General features: G+C 17.6%; 4 protein-coding genes across 4 annotated transcripts, besides 16 other annotated features; 3 read left to right on the top strand and 1 right to left on the bottom strand. All coding sequences in view use genetic code 6, as the record gives it.

Annotated features, from left to right (window-relative positions):
* The first annotated feature begins 1,451 nt into the window (after positions 1 to 1,451).
* Positions 1,452 to 1,500: a microsatellite.
* Positions 1,501 to 1,805: 305 nt separating this feature from the next.
* Positions 1,806 to 1,859: a microsatellite.
* A 676-nt stretch (positions 1,860 to 2,535) lies between these two features.
* Positions 2,536 to 2,631: a microsatellite.
* Positions 2,548 to 2,626: a microsatellite.
* Positions 2,568 to 2,626: a microsatellite.
* Positions 2,618 to 2,701: a microsatellite.
* A 94-nt stretch (positions 2,702 to 2,795) lies between these two features.
* Positions 2,796 to 4,780, top strand: IMG5_116160 (protein kinase domain protein; the record flags this gene model as incomplete). Its single annotated transcript, XM_004034628.1, has 2 exons — positions 2,796 to 3,412; positions 3,557 to 4,780. Coding segments are annotated over 2 exons (1,839 nt in total), but the record flags the coding sequence as incomplete, so codon positions are not given.
* Positions 4,781 to 4,800: 20 nt separating this feature from the next.
* Positions 4,801 to 4,855: a microsatellite.
* A 473-nt stretch (positions 4,856 to 5,328) lies between these two features.
* Positions 5,329 to 5,376: a microsatellite.
* A 932-nt stretch (positions 5,377 to 6,308) lies between these two features.
* Positions 6,309 to 6,347: a microsatellite.
* Positions 6,348 to 8,466: 2,119 nt separating this feature from the next.
* Positions 8,467 to 8,522: a microsatellite.
* Positions 8,523 to 9,859: 1,337 nt separating this feature from the next.
* Positions 9,860 to 9,912: a microsatellite.
* Positions 9,913 to 11,036: 1,124 nt separating this feature from the next.
* Positions 11,037 to 11,087: a microsatellite.
* A 140-nt stretch (positions 11,088 to 11,227) lies between these two features.
* Positions 11,228 to 11,265: a microsatellite.
* A 414-nt stretch (positions 11,266 to 11,679) lies between these two features.
* Positions 11,680 to 11,725: a microsatellite.
* Positions 11,726 to 13,059: 1,334 nt separating this feature from the next.
* Positions 13,060 to 13,111: a microsatellite.
* IMG5_116170 (hypothetical protein) lies at positions 13,110 to 16,430 on the top strand (the record flags this gene model as incomplete). Its single annotated transcript, XM_004034629.1, has 2 exons — positions 13,110 to 13,257; positions 13,307 to 16,430. The coding sequence occupies 2 exons, from the start codon at positions 13,110 to 13,112 to the stop codon at positions 16,360 to 16,362; spliced, it is 3,204 nt and encodes a 1,067-aa protein (XP_004034677.1). The 3' UTR covers positions 16,363 to 16,430.
* A 269-nt stretch (positions 16,431 to 16,699) lies between these two features.
* Positions 16,700 to 17,729, bottom strand: IMG5_116180 (tRNA methyltransferase, putative; the record flags this gene model as incomplete). Its single annotated transcript, XM_004034630.1, has 4 exons — positions 16,700 to 16,862; positions 16,990 to 17,407; positions 17,451 to 17,613; positions 17,655 to 17,729. 4 exons carry the CDS (start codon positions 17,727 to 17,729, stop codon positions 16,700 to 16,702), a joined length of 819 nt encoding a protein of 272 aa, XP_004034678.1.
* Positions 17,730 to 17,841: 112 nt separating this feature from the next.
* Positions 17,842 to 17,899: a microsatellite.
* Positions 17,900 to 20,022: 2,123 nt separating this feature from the next.
* On the top strand, positions 20,023 to 20,385 carry IMG5_116190 (hypothetical protein; the record flags this gene model as incomplete). The annotated part of the gene is made up of 1 exon (XM_004034631.1): positions 20,023 to 20,385. The coding sequence occupies one exon, from the start codon at positions 20,023 to 20,025 to the stop codon at positions 20,383 to 20,385; it is 363 nt and encodes a 120-aa protein (XP_004034679.1).
* Between the last annotated feature and the right edge of the window lie 1,482 nt (positions 20,386 to 21,867).

The following is a 21,867-nucleotide window of genomic DNA, read 5'->3' on the forward strand; positions in this document are numbered from 1 at the left end:
AAATAATAATTTATCTTCATTCTATAAAAATAATATAGATCAAAAATGTCAATTAACTTAAAAGGACTTTTAGTTAGTAACCTAAAATAATTAAAATTCAGAAAATGTTTAAGAATATAATAAAGAATTATATTCAGAAAATTAAAATTCGGATGATGATAATTATAATATGTCAAATTAAATTTAATTCACAAACAACAGTTAATTAAAATAATGAGTTTAGTATAAATTTAGTCATTATTTTAGTAAAGATCTATATAGTTTAAATGATTAGGCAATTATAAATAACTAATAAAATAATTAGAATTAATAAAAGCTTAAAGAATATAATTATAAGAATCAAGAAACTGAAAAAGATTAAATAATAAGTAATTATTGAATTATATATTTTTTATTAAAATAAAAAAATTAATATATTGAATATATTATGTTTAATAAATTGTATTTATTTCTAAAAATTTTGCGTTTTAGAAATATATCAAAAAATATTTATTTAATTTAAATAAAAATAAATAATCTATTTTTATTTATTCATAATTTTTTTTTTCTCTTTATAGTTTTTTAAAAACTACTTATATAATTTATATTGGCTTAAAAATTATTTATATTAGTTATAATTCTAAAATAATTGTTTATATTAATAAATTTAGCCTAATCAAAATGTTTTTCTACTATAAAATCTTCATTTTTTTAATTTAAAATTTTTTATAATTCAGAATTTTATTCATATATACTTTAATTGTCTTACAGTTATTAAATTTAATATAAATCCAATCCGATTCTTAAAGTCTCATAAAATAAACATATTTTTTTTTTATTTAACTAAGCTTGAATATTAATCAAAAATATTTGTATATAAAGGAATTAAGAATAATATGAAAAGAAATAAATAAGAGAATATTATATTTTATATGTATAGCTATCCTTCATAATTTTATATATAATAAACAATATTATTTCTTATTCCGATAATAAAGATAGAGATGTATAAAAACTTATGTTTAGCATATTATGCTATTTAATATAAACGGAGATTTTATTAAATAAGAAAATAAAATAAATGGAAAAGTGAAAGAAAAATACTAATTTTAAGGCTGTATTTCTCATATTCTTATGCAAAATAATAGCCATTAATATTGAAAATATAATAAAGAAAATTTATAAAATGCTAATACTATAATATAATCATATTAAATATAATAAAATTATTTTATTTATATGTAATTAAAAATAAAATAAAACTTGATTAATAAATAAAAATTTTTGTGATTAAAAATTCTTGTATTTTTAATTATATATAGAGAATTCATTTAAAAAAGTATGATTATAGTTATATTATTAAAAGCTGTGTTAATTAAAAATAAAAAATTATTTAATTTTTCGAAAAATTTTGAAATATTTTATATTATTATTAACAATATTTATCAAAAATAAAATTTTTATTTTATTTGTATTAATTAAAAAATTAAATATTAAATAAAAAAAAATATAATAAAAAATGCAAAAACCTCTCAAAAACAAATAGATATCTAAAAATAAACACAAAAAACAATAAAGTTAATAAAAGTAAAAATAGTTTAGGAAAGCAGGTTAAAATAATGAAAAAAAAAAAATATATTTAATTTTTAATTAATAAATTAATATACAAAAGAACCAAAACAATAGCTTGATAAAGGATTATCGGATTAATAGCTTGTTAAAAAAAAGGAAATTAATAAATTAAAAAAATGATTAAATAAACAATAGAAGATTCAATAATTTAGAAATGTTATGATAGTAAATATATATAAATTAATTAAAACATAAAAAATAAATATATAATTATAAAAATAGTAATATTATTATAAATATATAATATAGCATTTTTTAAATTTATATATTTATTTTTAATATATATAATTTTATTCTTTATATATTTAAAGGAAAAGAAAAACTAAATGTTATTAAATAATCAGATTAATTTAAAAAAGAATAAAAAAAAAATTGAAATATATTAGTTTATTCTTAAAAAAATAATATTTTCATTTTTATATTTTAAGTACAAAAAGAGTTTCATTTAAATATAAACTTAAAATTTAAATATCATTTTATAACTATTTTTTATTTTTTTAATAATAAAAAATTATAAATCATATAACCAAATGTGAAAAATATAGTATAGTCTATAAAAAGTGGTTTATTACAATTTTTTTTGTTTTGATTTAAATTTATTAAAAAAATAAATAGGTTCTATTTAATAAGTTAGTTTTTATAATTTTATTATTTCTATGATCTCTATATATAAATAAAATTAATAATTTAAATAATTCTTTTAATAAAATATAAAACTTTTTTTATAAGAAATATTTTATTTTTTTTAAACAAAATAAATAAATAATTCATTTATTAAATTTTTACTAAAATATAAAAAAATTTGAAAAGTGTACAAACAATTTAATAATAATTCTATATATACGAAAAACAAAATCTTCAATTAATATATATTATAATAAAATGAAAAAATAACTATAAAAAAAAAATTAATAAAACCTTTTTAAAAAAAAAGTGAAAAAAAACAAAAGCAAATCAAAAAAAAAAAAAAAAAGCATAATAAAAAAGAAGAAGAAAAAAAAAAAAAAAAAAAAAATATAAATTAATAAATAAAAAATAATAATAAACAATTTAAAAACAAAATAAAAAACAAAACAAAAATAATAATAAAGGAAGAGAAAAAAAACAAAGTAATTACATGTCTTCTTAATAAAAGCAGCAAACTGAACAAGATTTTCAAATAATAGAAGAAAAAGTGCAAACAGTGAATGGTGATACAACAATAAAAAAGTATGAAAAAGGTCAATTATTAGGAAAAGGTGGATTTGCTAAATGCTTCTAAATCCTAAACTTAGAAACGAAAAAAATAATGGCGGCAAAAATAATACCTAAAAACACTTTAGTAAAGAACAGGGCTAGATAAAAACTAATTTCTGAGATAAAAATTCATAAAAGTCTTCACCATATACATATAGTGAAATTTGAACATGTATTTGAAGATAATGAAAATATATATATATTATTAGAATTATGTCCTCACTAAACTCTAAATGAATTAATTAAACGTAGAAAAAGATTGACTGAATTAGAAGCTTAATGCTATATTGTTTAAATTGTTAGTGCTTTGAAATATTTACATTAAAATCTAGTTATTCATAGAGATTTGAAACTTGGAAATCTATTTATTGGCGAAAAAATGGAAGTTAAATTAGGTGATTTTGGGCTAGCTACTAAACTTGAATTCCCAGGTGAGAAAAAAAGAACAATTTGTGGTACTCCTAATTATATTGCTCCTGAAATTCTTGATGGAAAAGTTGGACATTCGTATGAAGTTGATATTTGGTCTTTAGGAGTTATTATTTATACATTGCTAATTGGAAAAGTAATATTTTTTTTTGATTTATATTATTTATATATATATATTTAATCTTTTTTTTTTTTTTTTTTTTCTTGTTTATTATTAATAATTATTTATATTATTTATAAGTTTTTTAAATGTTTATTATTTTTTTATTTAAAAAAAAAGCCTCCATTTGAAACTTCAGATGTAAAGACAACATATAAAAAAATAAAATAAAACAATTACTCATTCCCAGATCACATAACAATAGCCCCAAATGCCAAAAATCTAATTTAAATAATATTAGTGGAAGATCCAACAAAAAGACCATCTTTGGATGAAATATTAGCCCATCCATTTATTAACAACGGAGTTAATGTACCTCGTGTTTTGCCAGTTTAGACACTTTAGAATCCTCCTGACAGTTCTTTCTTGAAATAATATACATCTAATAATTAGTCATAATAAAGGCAAAGTTAGTAATTAGGAAATACAGAACTTCTTTATAATAGTTCAAGAATACCTCCAATAAATAAAGAAATATAAGCATAATAATAGTAACAATAAGGAGGATTATAAAAATGTTAAACAGCTTCAAATATTCTTTAAAAAATGCCTGCATTAGATTAATAATTAGATAAAAGAGATTCTTAACTTGGAAATAATATGTTTTCAAGTAATGCAAATTTGTAGATAAAAAGTACGGGTTTTGATAGAATGATGGAAAATAATAATCAAATACCTTTAGATATAAAAAGTAATAATAATGTTTGGGTTTGCTAACATGTAGATTATAGTTCAAAATATGGTCTTGGTTATATGCTTTCAAATGGATGCGCAGGCGTATTATTTAATGATAATACTAAAATTGTAACTGATCATAAAGGAGTTAATTTCGAATATATTCAAAAAGTTGATAATACAGATATTATTTAATAGCATTTAATTAGTGATTATCCAAAAGATCTTAAAAAAAAAGTTACTCTTTTGTAACATTTCAGAAATTATCTTATGTCTGAAATTTAAAAAAATAATGTTATACTTAATAGAAATAATGAGAGTAATTCTTCTAATTCGGTCTATTTAAAAAAATGGATGAAAACTAGACATGCAATCATGTTTAGACTTTCTAATAAAATAGTTTAAGTTTAATTTGCTGATAAAACTGAAATTATTCTTAATAGTACTGAAAAAATTGTAATTTATTTTAATAAAAAAGGAGAAAAAACTCATTATCCTTTAGCTGATGCTATGTATTCCACTAATCAAGAAATGACTAAAAGATTAAAATATACTAAAGAAATACTTACTCATTTACTTGCAAATAATATGAAAGGATAACAATAAATTTAATAATAAGAATAAAATATTTAAGGTTAAGATGATATTTTTAAGGATTAAAAAATATGATTTTATTTTATTATATGCAATATATAAAATATTATATATAATTTATATATCAATACATATATAATTTATGATAAATTTTTTATTTTTATCTTATTTTTATATTATTAATATTATTCATTTTTTTTACTTTTCTTGTTGATGTTTAATTATTTACTTTTATATTTTTTTTTTATATCTTTATCCCATAGTATTTTTTTATTTTTTTATAATTATTATATTATTTTATATATATAATAAACATTATTTTATTTTTAAATAGATTATTTTTGTAATAAAATAAAATATTAATTTTGAATAATATTAGTATTAACTATTTAATTAATGGTATTCAATGTAATATTTTTTTATAAATTAATTTTATAATTTCTTTTCTAGTGATATTATTAAATTAAATACTTAATTATTATATTTATATTATTTTATAATCTTTTAGATTTTATTGGGAGTGGGAAAACGAGAAAAAAATAAATTTATATTTTAAATTCTGATATAAAACTATATTTTTTATAAAATTTAGAAACGAAAAAATCACCAAAAAAAAACTTTTTAAAATATTATAAAAGAAAAAAAAAAATTAAAATAAAAAATATTATTAATTATTCATTTATTTATAAAAAAAAAATTTTTTTTTTTGGAGAAAAAAAAAAAAAAAACATTAAAATAAATTAAAATTTTTAACAAAAATACCAAAAATCTTTCACAATCTAATGCCTTTATAAAAGAATATATAAAAAGCCATAGTAAATGGTAGATGGACAGCTGAGGAACACTCTAAATTTATAGAAGGCATTGTAAAATACTATAAAAATTGGAAAAAAGTGGAAGAACATATAGGAACAAGAACTGGAGCATAAATAAGATCACATGCTTAGAAGTTTTTTAATAAATTAGAAAAAGACATATAAAATAATGTACAGCTTACTGAAGAATAATAAATGCTATAAAATGTTATTTATAATAATAATTTCTGTGTAAAGAAATTAAATTCATCATGCTCATCTGTAAGGGGAAGCATAGTTAAAAAATCTATGAAAAAATAATTAAAAATGTAAAAATAATTAAGTGAAGAAAAAAAAACGTGTGAAACTTCATAAGGTATTATAATTTTTTTTTTTTTTTTTCTATAAAATATAATTTTATATTAAAAAAAATAAAAAAAAAAAATTGTAATATATATATATTAATTAAAAAAATTTTAATTTTTTTTAATATAATTATATATATAGAAAATTATTAAGATTTAACTTCTTATTCATAGAACAATCAAATATAATTTGAATGTTAATAAACTAAGGAATAAATCTTATAAAATTAAACAAATGTTAATTACTTTGACTAACAACTTGAATATAATAATACTTAAAATCGTAGTAAATATAATGAATAAAATTAATTTTAATAATTAAATAATAATGAAGAATTAAATTTCTAAAATTACTAAAATAATTAATATTTAGAAAACGATAATTTAATGTATTTTTTTTTTTAATTAAAAATAATCAAATTTTTATTAAATTAATAAAAATAAATAAATTAAAGATAATACATATAAATCTAAAATGAATACTCGTAACTTATGAATGAATAATTTTATTTTAATAACAGACGTGCTAGATTTGAAAGCTTTGATTTGGACAATTAGATTAAAAATAACTAAAGACAAATACCTAATTTTAATTGAATTTAAGAAATATAATGTAATTTATAGTAACTAATTATACATATATAATATATATGTATATATATTTATAATTCGTTATTCATGTTTTCATATTTAATTTTTTTTTTTTTTTTTTTTTTTTCATTCAAATTTGATTATTATTTAATAATATTTATTACTTTAATGTTTGTTAATTTTTATTTGCTTTTTTTTTATTCTTATTCCTTTATAAAATTATAATAATAATCATATAAAAATATTTTATAAATATACTGTTGATTTTTTAACAAATTTATGCTTTTTTACTCTATGATATCAATTATTTTATCTCTTTTAAAGCTTTCCCATTTAATTCTTTTTTCTATTTCTATAAATAAAATTATATATATATATAATATATTTTTATTTAATATTAATACGTATTATATATTATAGATTATTTAATACCTTCATCAATTATTTTTTTTTTCTCCTCAATTGTATAAATATTGTTAATAAACTTATTATTAAAATAATCATGATTAGACTGTCTTAAAGAATTTCTTCTTTAATTAGCATTTTTAGTCTTCATGCTTTCATTTTACTTATTATTACATTAATAACTATTAGAAAAATTATAATTTTGGTTTTATTAAATTGTAAAGCTTCTCCGTTTTTTTTCTATCTAAATATTATTGTTATTATTATCTTTAGAATTTTAAGCAAAATTAGGCGAATTTCTAGCCGAAATTGAATTTATTTTTTCTTAACTATCTTCTTTTAATAATTATTCTTTTAACTTCTTACTAGAATTTTGTTCAATAAAAAAATTCTAATTAACATCCTAAAATGTGGGTAGTGGCTTTTCAATAAATTAAATATGGTTTTTGATTAAATTTATTTAATTGTTTATATATTCATAATTAGTATTTGTTTTTTGTGTTAAATTATAAAATTGGTCAATTTTTTATTGTATTTTTTAAAATATTTAATTATTGTTTGTTATTATTTCATTCAAATTTATTAATTACTAAACTTCAATAAAGAACAATTTTTATATATTTTTTTTTTTTTTACATTATATTGCATTTCAAATCTTTATATAGATATCATTATGGCTTTTATTTTTTCTTCTTATTATATATTTTTTTTCTCAAATTAAACTTTTTAGTCTAATAATTTGTCTTCCAACTTTCTTGTGTTAAAGTGATCGCAATGCTTTTTTTCATCCTTATATATAATAAATTTTAAATTAAATATTATATAATACACCAATAATATATATATTTTTATTTTTTATTGTCAAAAATATATGTAGTATATTTAAAATTTGAAAAAAAATTGTTTATATTTTTACTATTGTTTATAAGTTTATACACTCTTAAAAAAAGTTTTCTTGTTTTTTTTCAAGTTTATATATTTTTTATTCTATTTTTTAAAATAAATTATCATATAGATCAAACTTTTTCACTAGGCTATTATTTTCTTATATTTAAAAAGATTTTTTCATTTTTTTTTTTTAATTATTTTGTATCAAATATTATTTTAAAAATATAAATTTAAATTATTTTTTTTAAATACATTAATTATATTTATAAATAAAAATATAAAAACATTTATTATTTTTTAAAAATATAAAATGTTTACAACATAAACATAATAAATTGAATTAAATTTAGAAAAAATAGGTATAAAAAATATATTTACAAAAGCAAACATTGTTTAAATTAAATTCTATACAAATAAAAAATAGACACTAAGATAATTTATTAAATAATAAAAAAAGCTTAAGAAAATTATGAAAATGAAAAATAATATAATGAAGACGCCCAGTTAAATTTAATAAAAATATTAGCATCTTACAGTGTTATACTTTAAAATAATAGTAAAAATAATATTCATAAATATAGAAAAAAATAATTTTTAATATTTATTTAAAAGATATAGATCCAAAATTCGATACACTTTACTATTAATATTTTGTTTAATTATCTAAATTTATGTCTTAATATTATTTAAATGATTGGATGAATGCGGCTTATACATGTAATTAATAATATAAGAATTAATTAAAAAAATAAAAGCAATAAAAAAATAATAATTTAAAATAATTAATAAACCAAAATATTTCTGAAATAGAATCTTAATTAAACGAAATAGATAGAAGTTAAAGTCGAATTGAGTTAAAGGAATCACAAATAAATTAAAATTCTAATGTTAATTAAAGTGTCATAAATAATAAATATTTTAATTAAATTAAGCATGAGTTAGGTTTTGATTCAATTTTAATAGATTGTAATGAAGATATTGATAAAATTTCTTAGTAAGATTTATATGAATATTTTAAAATTAATAAAGAAAATAAACCTTGTAATTTTAGTATGGATAATACCTTAGTATAAATATAAAAAAATCATCTAATAAGTTTTGGTGATAATCTAAAAACTTTTGACAATACCTTATTTAAATATTTCATTAAATGGAAATAATTTGTTGAAAATAGAATTCAGAAAAAGTAAAAAAAATAATAATATATTTATCAATTTATTTTCCCTTATTATAGAACGAAAAAATAAGAAAAAATATAGAAATATGTTATCTCTATTTAATATAATTAAAATTTACTTTTGTAAAAAGTTTTGTTTTTATTAAAAGGTTATTCTTCTTTGGTTAAAGAAAAAAAGAAAAAATATTTAAAATTTAAATTTTACTTAAAAAAAATCTTAAAAAAAAATATTTTTTATTATACAGGAAAAAATTTAGTAAAATATAATTATTTAAAAAAAAAAATATGTATTTTATATTAAAATAGTGGATCTCAAAAAATAAGAAATTAACTATGAAAATTCAGTTTAATTATATGATTTTATTTTAAAAAGAAGGGCTCTAATAATATTATATTCTTATAAAAGAAAAATAAAACCTTAAAAAATATAATTAAATAATAAATTTTAGGTGGAATTTTTATTTATTTAATATCTTTAATAAAGGCTTAAATTTTCACAATTATAAAAAATTCTTACAAGCTTTAATAATTTTAGATTTAAGCAAATATACGAGTATTTAAGTTAATATAAGGTTTTCTATGATTAAAATTTATTGAAAAAAGGATTAGAAATGATAAAATTTAGTTTTATGTAAAAGGCTTTTTAAGGAATAAAAAGTTATAAGGAATACACTTTAAGAGCATTAAGATAAAGAAAGAGAACTTTATTTAATTAATGGAAGTATCAATAATTTTTAAAAAGGAAATACAATGAAAAAAATAATTAATTTTTTAATATTAAATATACAATAATGTTAACAAAAATTATAGAAAAATGGCGTTTCTAGACTAAAATAAATATTAAAATCCGTTAAAGATTAAAATATATGAATATTTAGAAAAAGTATTAAACATTAGAAAAATATTTTAATTAATGGATTTATTTTTACTTATTATAAAAGAAATTAAAAGCTCATTTAAATAAAAAAGATTAAAAGATCAAATAAAAGTGTTTTTATTTACTATTTAATTATTAAGAAATAAAAAAACAAAAAGAAAGATAGAAATATAATACTATATATTTTTATTATAAAAGGCTTTATAGAAAAATATTTGATTCTTTATAATAATTCATCTATTAAGAAACTACAATATTTAGAATTTTATTTAAAATTAAAAAAAAAATATAAACTTAAAATATAAGTTTAAAAAATGGAGGCAGTATACTGTTTTAGAACATATAGTAAGAAATTATTTAAACCAAAAACTTAAAATTAAATATTTTCAAAAACTTAAATTATTATCTTAATAAAAATAAATTTAAATTATTTAATTTTAGCAAAAAATGTTCTTTAAGATTAAAACAAATTTTTTTTAGAAATTAATAGAGTTCTCGAATTAAAGAATATCCTTATAAATTAAAGCCTTTAATTTTTATTAAAAAAACCTTTTATTTAGAATGTTTTAATGTCTAAAATAATATTAAGTAATAATAATAATAAATTTATATTTAATTTTAATATATAAATTTTAGGAAAACAAATAAAATTCTAAAATAATTAGTTTAAATGTAAAAAAGTTTATTTATAGAAATCAACAATAAAAGTCAAGAAAAATAAAATAGGATTTTTTTAAAAATTGGAAATTTATTATCAATTAAAAGTCTTTTATAAAACAACAAAATTTAATTGCTTTAAAGAATTATTATTAAAATTAAATAAAAAAAGCTTTAAAGATATTATTTATTAATAAAAAAACTAGAAAATTCAAAAACTTAATTAAAATTTAATATAAAAGGAAATAATTTAGTTTTTTTAAATTAGCTTATTTTAAAATACTATAAATAAAAAAGATAAAATTAAGTATTATGTTAATAATGAAATAATTATTATATAAATCTTAATAATAATAAAAAATAATATAAATTCATTTATAAAAATAAAGAAAAAAAGTTTAGTAAAGGTTCTTTGAATAAGTGATATTATAGTTAAAAGTTAAAAAGCTAAAAAAATTAATAGAATTTAAAATGAAAAAAAATGTGATATTCTAATTAAATTTTAGATAATAATAATAATAAAAATTATAATAAATTGAATTTTAAATTTAGAGAAATAAAATGAAAAAATATTTTGAAAAATTTAAAATATAAAAATATTTAAAAGTTAAATAATTATAAAAAATAATAATGAAGTAATTTTAATATTTATATATATTTTTAAAAAAATTAATATTATAGATTTAATGTATTAAAAAAATGGCAGAAAATAAATAATAATTTCAAAATATTATAAAAATAAGCTATATTAAAGAAATTTTTAGATTTTAAAAGTTTTTATAGAAAACTAAAATTTTAATAAAAAAACAAAATCTAACTGAATATAGCCTTATATTTTTATAAAAAATTAAACTTTCAAAAGCTATTAAATGCCTATTATACAAATATTTAATTAAAAAATAAAAAATTATTTCATTAAAATTTTATGCAATAAAGGCAATTTTTTATTTATTATTATTTTTTAAATATTTTTATAAAATTAAAAGATTATGAAAAATTGTTTTATTAATTGGAAAAAAATTAAAGATACAAATAAATACAAAAATTATTAAAAAATTTCAAATCTAACAAAGAGCCATACTAGTAGTATTAATTAATATTCATCTTTTTTAAAGAATATAGAAGGCGAAAATAATAAATCTTGGTCTTTATCAGAAAAAGAAAATTTTTGTGTAAAAAAGAAAATATAATGAAAATAAAGAAATTTCTTATTTATAATAATTAAATAATTTTATTATTATATATTATTATTAAATAATTATTATTTTTTTTAATTTTTCATATATGATTTTTTATAAATTAATATAATTATTTTTATTATCGATTTTAATTTAATTTTATATTAATAAAAAAAAATATAAACTTTTTTATTTTTAATTTTTTATCATAAATTTATTAATAGCTATTTTTTATAGAAATAAATGTTCTTAAATATATAGTTTTCATTTTTAAAATATATTATTTAAATTAATATGTTTATTTTAATTAATAATGAAAATAATATTTGAATTTTTAGATTTATTTATTAAAAATAATACTTATATGAAATTAATCTTTTTAAAATAATTAATGAATAAGGTTATATACAATTTTAAATAATATGTTTATTATAAATAATTTTTTTTCTCAATTTATATAGAATTAAAACACAATTATAATATGTATTTAAATTATAATAAGATATTTTTTGTTATATCAAATTTATATTAATTACAATGTCTTTAAAAATGAATTATTTAAGAAGATTTAAATTTTGTAATAATTATTATGAAAAAAATTAAAAAAATTATTTTTAATCATTTAAAAATTAATGAATTTTTGAAATTTACAATATAGACATAAAATATAAATATTATATTTAATAAATTATTGAATTTTTAATGAAACATTTGTAAAATAAAATATAATAATTAAACTTTTTATAAATGATTATAATAATTTGTCTTATAAAATATTAATCATATGAATTTTAAACCATATAGTTTATATTTTGTAATATTTAGATTTTATTTAATATAAAATAATTTTTCAAATAATACGTAAATTGTTAAAAAAAATTAAAAAGTAAATAAGAATTTTATAAATTAAAATAATTTTAAGTATGATTATAATTTATTAAATATAATGTTTAAACGTTTTAAAATTAATTTAAAATTAAAATAATTTTTTATTAACATGTTTTTTTTCAAAAAAAAAAAAAACACATTTATAAAAATATATATAATAAATAATATTTTTTTTAGAATTAATTTTAAAAAGAATTTAGACAAAGATTGGATATTAATGAAATAAAATAATAATAAATTAATAAAGGTAAACATAAAAAATTTTGTGTTTTTAAATAAATTAATATATTAATTTGTTTATAAGTTATAAAGTATATAAATCATATTATAATTTTGTTACAAATTTAATTTTAAGTAAATTATTTGTATTAATTTATATTAAAAATCATCAAAAAGACTAAATTTAAATATATAATTTTATTCCTTTAATTTATACTAATTAAAAAGAGAAGAAAAAAAAAATTAAATTTAGAAGTATAAAAATAATTTTGTATAAATATTTTTAAATATTAATTTTATACAATATATATAAATTAAAAAAAATAAAAAATAAACATAAAAAAAAAGTCACACAAAAATAAAAAATGGCTGAATAAATTGTATAAATCATTAACAATTTAGTCGGATAAATATAGAATCCCGAGATCCAAAAATAAGCTGAGGAATCTTTAAATCTTTTTAGTTCTTAAAATCCAAACGAATTCGTTTAATACTTAATATAAATTTTAAAAAGTAAAAAAATAATAACTATTTATAAGATTATATTTTTAAAATAAAATAGATTCTTAAAATGAATAACATAGAGTATTCGTAGCCAGTCATTTAAGAAAAATAACATCTAAATTTGCCGAAAAATCATTTGTAAACATATGGGATTAACTTAACGTAGAATCTTAATAATTAATATAGACTTAATTATTCGAATGCTTAAAAACCGAACCTGTTTAAAACATAAGATACTTAATAAGTGATTGTATAGGAGAATTAGCAGGTTCTTTATTAGAAGATCCTTAAAATAATAAGTGGCCTGAACTTGTCCCATTATTATGGTAATTATTTATGCAATCAAATACAAACTTAATAGAAAGTGGTTTCAAAATTTTAGTGAATTTATTAACTTTTGCTTCTGATACATTTGAAAAGAGCCAAAATGAACTCAAGAATTTATTCTAAAATGGTATATAGAATGAAAACGTTAAAATATCAGTAGCTTGTATATAAGCATTAGGAGCATATCTATCAGTATTAGAACCTAAATAAGCAAAAGGATTTTAATACTTAATTCCTTAAATGTTAAATACTCTTTACAAAGTCCTAAAAACTGATTAAGATGAAGGATAACTTATTTTGGAAGTTTTTACTGATATTGTAGAAACTGAACCTAAATTTTTCAAGGAAAATTTCGAATAATTATTCTCTACTGTTTGGAAAATCAATATGGAAGAAAAAGAAATTGAAACTGATATCAAACATATGGGAACTGAAACTTTAATATCTTTAGTTTAAAGATTACCTTAAATTGTTCGTAAGAATTAAGAATACTTATTAAAATTAATTGAATTGATTTTCTCTCATATGATTGAAATAGACCAAGAAGTAACCGATGAATGGAAATAACCTCCTGAAGGTTTCAATGAAGATATAGAAGAAGATGCAGATTTCGAAACTACAAGATTTGGTATGAATGCAATAGATAGAATTATAGATTCAGTAGGAGATAAAGAAACACTTCCTATATTATCATAAACAGTAGAAAAATTACTCTAACATGCTGATTGGAGATATAACTATGCAGCTATTATGGCTCTTTCTTAAGTCGGTGAATATATTGATGATGTAGCCACTGTTTAACCTATTATGGATGTCGTTTTGAAATTCTTAAGTTCTCCAAATCCAGTTATTAGATATGGTGTTTTCCATGCTATTGGGTAAATATCAGATGATATGAAACCTGAGTTCTAAACTGTATATAAAGATAGCATTATGAAAGTAATTCTTTAACATTTAGATGATCCCGTACCTAGAGTAGCCTCTCATGCAGCTGCAGCTTTGACTAATTTTGTTGAAGGATTTACTGAATAAGATGTATAACCTTATTTGTAGGTTACTTTGGAAAAATTGTTTGCTTTAGTAAATAGTGGATGTTCGATTGTAAAGGAAAATTGCATGACTGCTATTGCTTCTACTGCTGAGGCTGCAAAAGAACATTTTCATGCTTACTTTGATATATCTATGCCTATTTTATTCAAGGTATTTGATGCTTATAAAGGAAAAGAATATAAATAATTAAGAGGTTAAACTATTGAATGTATTACTCTTATTGCACACTCTGTTTCTAAAGAGAAATTCCTTCCTTATCTTGATTAAATTACTAATATTATTATTAACATATAAGAATCTAATCTTGATAATTAAGATCCTTAAAAGACTTACGTACTTTCTGGTTGGTAACGTCTTTGTTTGAAATACAATGTAGAATTAACTACTTATTTACCAAAAATATTACCTGGTGTATTCAAAATTGTAAGCTAAATAATAAAAAAAGATGCCTGTGATTCTGATGAAGCTGAAGTAGCTCTTGCTATGTTGGAAGTATTTATTGATTAATTCGGATCTAATTATGTTAATTATGTAGAGGAAACTACTAAATTAATATCACCTTTATGCAGTTATAAATACTCTGAATCTATTAGAGATTAAGCATCGAAATGTTTACCTGGTTTGATTAAATGTGCTTAATAATAACCAGAAACTTAAAAAAATATGGTGAGATATTTCCTTGGATTATTATGGGATGCTGCATCTTCGGAATTCGATAGCGAAATTATAATTTCTTAAATTACTGCAATGAAAGAATGTATAGAGAGTTGTGGAAAATTCATGACTTAATAAGAAATATAAAGTCTCTCAGATAAAGTTATTAAGTTACTTTTGGATTCTGATAAAAGAAAAGCTGAGAATGAAAAATGGAAAAATGAAGAAGATGTTGAAGATGAAGAAAAAAACATACTTGAAGAAGATCTTAAAATTGAAGAAAATTTATAAGTTTCTATCGCTGAATTAATTGGGGTACTTTTCAAAACTCATAAAGAATAAACACTTAATTTGGCTCACATTTTATATACTTAAGTGTTACCTAAAGTTATGGATAGCAAAGTTTCAGATAATATGCATAAATTCGGACTTTTCCTTATTGATGATATGGTTGAATTCCTCGGATTTGAACATATGGGGGATAAATGGGGCGAATTTGCTTAAGCTTTGTCTATTTTTGCTGTTGATAAATCTTCATAAGTTAGATAGGCAGCAGTATATGGAATTGGTATTTTCGCTTAAGTTACCCCTACTGCATAATTCTCTGTTTATGCTTAAGGTTTAGTTAAAACTTTACTTGCTTCTATTGCTTATCCTTAAGGAAGTGAAAAGGAAAAAACTTATGGCCATGCAAAAGATAATGCTATTAGTTCTCTTGGTAAAATTATTAGATATTAAAGTGAAAGTTTATCTCTTAATGAAATTTTGGGCTTATGGTTAAATAATCTTCCTCTTAAATTCGATAAATAAGAAGGCGTATTTTAACATAGATTACTTGCCGAACTCACAATTAATAGACCTGATCTAATTACTTAAAATGAGGGTTTCATTTAAAAAACTATTGTTACTTTTGGATAAGTTTTGGGAACTAAATTTGTTGATTAAGAAGGTACTGCTCTTATTCATTAAGCTATAAATAGATTAACTTAAGTTGATTTTGTTAAAAATAATTGGAATTCTATTGTGGCTAATTTAACTGACGGATAAAAAGTTAAATTATAATAAGGTGCTTAGGCTTAATGATTTTTATTTTTTTAATTCTAAGAGAATGAAAATATTTTTTTTCATTTTTTCTTTAAAATATAAGTTTATATATAAATATAAAATATTTGTGTGTGTGATTTAATAGAGTTTAATTTTATTTTCAAAAAAAAAAAAAAATATTTATTTTATATCAAATTAATTTTTTTTTTTTTTGGACTATAAATTATTCAATTATATAAATATTTCTAAAAGTATATTTATAAATATGAATATTATTTGAAAATATATAAAGCAAATTTATGATTATAAATAATCATTTTTTAAAAGAATTAGGCATAAGATTAATATAACTATTCAAAAAAAAAAGCTTTATTTTTCACTAATAAATAGCAAAAGTTAAATAACCAGTATGGCCTTTAATTTCACTAGGTCCACTTGTATAAAGAACTTGATTTTTTGAATTATAATGCTGTTACTCATCTTCTTCGTCATCGTTTTCATTATTACTTTTATTTGCATTGTTATCATCTTCGACTTCACTTTAAAAATAAAATAAATATATAGTTTTTTTTTTTTCAAAAAAAAATAAAAAAATACTCTAATTTAGGTCCTTTCCTTTTAACATTTAATTGCTTTTCTTAAGTTTAAAAGGCACTTTTAAATTACTTTTCTCTTTTATAAAAATTTCTTTATAAAATTTCAATTGTTTCAATTTAAACAAATTAGTATTTTCTCATTTCTTCACAATTCTTTTATACAGACTCAATACAAGGAGAAAAACAGCATAATCTTCCTCCTTTTTTTAAAACTTCTACAGCATGACAAATAGCTTCTGATGGTCTTGGTAAATCTAAAAAAACTGCATCAGCTTTGTTTTTGCTTAAATTATATTTTTCACCTTCTTGAGGTAAAAAACCAAAAGATATAACATCTCTCCATATAACATCGAAATTTTTAAGTTTTTAAGTATTTAATACTTCTTATCCGTTTTTGGCTCTTTCTTCATTAAATTCAAATGTAAATAAATGTCCGCTATTTTACACAACTCTGGCTATTGAGGAGCTTAAGCTTGCACTTCCAGTTCCTTTATTTTATCGTTATTGTTATCAGATTTTTTTTTAAATTACCTGACTCTACTACTATAGATCCAGGTTATATATTTAATTTTGATATCACTATTGATATATCAGCTTAATATAAAATTTATGTTTTATGGGCTATACTATCTGTTAATAAAACAGGGTCAGGGCGAAGTACATATACATATCCTGTACTTTTATTATTATAAATCTATATTTTATTTATTTTAAGATAAGATTTTTTTTTTTTACTTTTGAACCATATTATTGCCCGATTATAGTACGATGGTCAAAATGACCTGTTTTATTTTAAAAAAATCCATCCATTTTTAATATTTGTAATTTTAGAGAATTTACACTTTCATAAAAAATGACTTAATCGTTTTCATATATTGTATTATCAAATTATTGCATTTTTATTTTATTATTTTGTATTTTAATTAATTTTATATATATATATATTATTAATTTTATATATATATATATTATAAATTTTAGACATTTAACTTATACTATAAAAATTGAATTAAATAATTAATTCTGTAAAATTAAAATTTTAAATAATACTATAGTTAGTTTTTTTTTATTTTATTTATTATTATATTTTAACTATTTCCGAAAAAAATACTAATTATTATTTTTAATTTTAATTTTAAAATTAGGTTACATGTTCAATTATTTATTTTTAAAAAATATAAAAAATATTTATATTTTTTTAAGTCTTTTTAAATTCATGAAATAATATTAATTAAAATCAAATTATTTCCAAATATTTCTTTTATTATTGCTTTTCTCAATAAAGTTTATTTACTATTGATTATTAAATTTAAATAAAAAATAACATTAATAAAATTTAAATAATTTTAATAATTGTTATTAAAAAAAAATACACTTAATAAAGCAAAACAAAGGTTGCTACTAAATAAATTTGAGAAAATTAATTTATTATATATAAATTATTAATTATGCTAAATAATATACAAAATGAAGAATATATTATAAATTAAAGTTTTTCTCCACTAAATCAGGTTTGCAAAAAAAAATATTTTTTATAAAATTCAAATCTTTTTTTATTATTAAATTTTTAAATAGACATATTAGTTAATTAATAGAACCATATTAAATTAACCTATCGAATAAAATTAAAATATATGTAATATTTAGTAATTAGATTAAATTCAATAAAAAATAGAAAATGTCCCTAAATCAAATGAAAAAAACTACAACATATTTAACAAAAATATTTTAACTCAACCGAAAAAAGTAGTAAATATACTTTAAGCATTACACTTATTATTTAATGTGATGAAATTTATAAAAATAATAATAAAAGATGCTCGCATATATCAATTATTAACAGAAGAACAACACGAACTAATATAAGATAAAGCAGCTTTTTTTACTGTTATAGTAAAAAAGAATGATTCTATCTATAAATTAAAGCAATTAATAATAACAAAATTAATAAAAATAATAAAATAACTAAATAAAATACCCACAATATCACCTATATCTCCATTAAAAAAACTTTGGGATTTTTTCGTGGCTTGCAATATAGTTGTATCAATATATAATTTTAGTTTAGTAATATTCTTTGATATGAGTGTATATTCAAACATTGATACATTCCAATTTAATTATATAATATCTTTAATTGATATTTTTTTATAGTTTAACACCGGAATTTCGGAAAAAGGGAAATTCATAATGTAAAGATAAGTAATATCTTTAAATTATTTAAAGAAAAATTTTATATTTGATTTAATTTCAAGTATTCCTTTATTTATTTTTTTCTATTAAATTCCTTTAGATCCAATTATTTTACGATTTTTAACATCTCTTAATTTTGTAAAAATTTATATTTTAAATGACATTGTTGATAGATTAGCTACATACTTAAGTTTTGAAAAAAATCTTAAAAATCTTGTTGATTTAATTAGAATTTCCTTAGTTATTATTACTATTGGACATTTCTTTGCTTGTTTTTGGCATGGATTAGCTATTTATGAAATTGAATAATTAAATAGGTAGGATACTTGGCTTCACTCTAAAAACCTTATTGGTTAATCCGTTTATGTAAAATATGTTTATGCTATTTATTTCCTTGCCGCTACTATGATTACTGTTGGATACGGAGACTTGACTCCTTAAAATTATATCGAATGTTTATTTGTTATGTGTACAATGATTTTGACAGGAATGGTTTATGCATATTCATTGAATTCTATAGGTAATATTATTTCAGAAATAAATAAAGAAAGTTAAAGCCATAGAGATAATATGTAAACTATTCATGCCTTTATGCGTTAAGAAAATGTAAATTCTGATTTAAGGACTAGGATTTCTAATTATTTGGAATATTTATATAAAGTAAATACTTTTTAATTACACTTTTTTTAATTTAAAAAGGAATATAATTCAGTATAAAAATAAAAATAAATTGAAGTTATAGAAAAGCTTTCATAATAATTAAAGCATGATCTTATATATGAAGTATAAGGTAAATATTTGAAGGATATTCCGTTTATTTCTTAACTTGAATCTTACCATAAAATAGTTAATATTATGTAAGAATGCTCTTTTTCTCCTGGAGAATTGATTTTCAAACAGTAAGAATAAGATGATTGCTGTGTATATTATTTAGTCAAAGGTCAAGTTTAGATACTTTTTGAAAGTAGTGTTAAATATAGACATGATACTATAATAAAAGAATTACATAAGAAATAGTATTTTGGAGAAGTATCCCTTTTTACGGGAAATGCAAGAGAAAGTACGGCAAAAGCGATGGAGTTTTGCAGATTATATAAGATAAAAAGAGATGATTTTTTACAAATAATAAAAGAAAATTCTATTGATTTCGAACGTGTTTAAATGTTTAAAGAAGGAATTACACTTCAAAATAAATATAGAGCTTTAAATATGCCTTGTTATACATGTAATTGGGAAGATCATTTGGCTATTAGTTGTCCTAAAACACATCTGACAATAACTAAGCATGTATATATAAAAAAACTTAATTTATCGTTACCACATAAAACTAGAAATCCAAAAAAAAGAAAGAAATTTAAAATAAAATGCTTATTGAAATAATAATAATGTTATGAATCAATAATTAATATAAATTAAAACTAATAGTTTGAAAATTATTTAAATTAAATTGAAATAAACCTTAATATTAATTATGAAGAATTAGAAAGAATATAAAAATAATTAGATTAAGAATAAAATAATGCGCCTATTATTGAAGATTTAAATGAAAATGTAAAAAGCCCATAATCGTAAAACGATTAAAAATAGCTAAAAAATGATATTATATGTGAACTTAAAAATGAATAATATATTTATAAAAGAGATGAAATCAAATATAATAAAATTAAAGATTTATATTTTGGAGGATTTAAGAATAATATTTAACACCCCTTATGTTCTTTAAGATAAATAGATTAAGTTAATATTGATGAAAGTGAAAGAACAAATACAAAATCAAATTCAAATTCAGCTATTTTATCTATTGAAACTGAAATCTATAAAAATTAAGTTTAGATTGTTAATAATGGAATTGATAATTTTTTAAATATAAAAGATAATCTGATTGAATAATGTATTAATATAGAAAATTAAGAAACAAAATCAAATTAAACATTTGACAATCTTAGTTTAAATCATAATGATAAGAATCTAGTAATTAAAAATATAAATGAAAATTAAATATTTACTTAATAATCTTCCTAAGTTGATTTAATAAAATCCTAATAATCTTTATAAAAATAGAAAAACCCAGAAAATATAGTAAATGAAATAATTTCTGAATTCGAATAAAATAATTAAATGTTTAAACATAAGGGAACGATCAATAATGAAGAATAAACTAACACTTTATTTAATGAAAATAATATTAACAATAATTAATATATTTCTTCTGAATCTTCTTTATAAACTGGATCGATTCCTACTTTAAATATGGGTTCTTCAAATAAGATTATTTAGAAAAAGAAAAAAACACCAAATGGAAAATAAAGAATAAATAAAGAAAATAACACTAAAAAAAGAGTAGTAATTCATAGTATGAAAGAAAATAAAATAAAAATAATACTATAATTATTAAGACCTTCAAATAGAAAATAATCTTAACTTTAAAATTTTGAAAGATAATAATAATAACAATAAATTGATGGTTAAACATAAATGATTTCAAATGTTGAAAATTATGAATTTCAATAAAATTAATAATTAAAAATCCTTCTATTAGATTTTCGATTACATAAAATTTAATTAGTGATATAAAAAATTAAATAGGATCTTATACTGATTTAGAAGCAAATAAAAATTAAATTATTAATAATTTACCAATGTATATATTAGATAAATTAGATTTTTTTAAAAACTTCACTTACTATTATCCACATAATAATGTTGATCTTATATTAGATAGATTTAAAAAATTTTAGTCTGGAATTTAAAATCA

Source organism: Ichthyophthirius multifiliis (genome assembly GCF_000220395.1).
Source record: "Ichthyophthirius multifiliis unplaced genomic scaffold scaff_1120509250943, whole genome shotgun sequence".
Classification (NCBI taxonomy): domain Eukaryota; phylum Ciliophora; class Oligohymenophorea; order Hymenostomatida; genus Ichthyophthirius; species Ichthyophthirius multifiliis.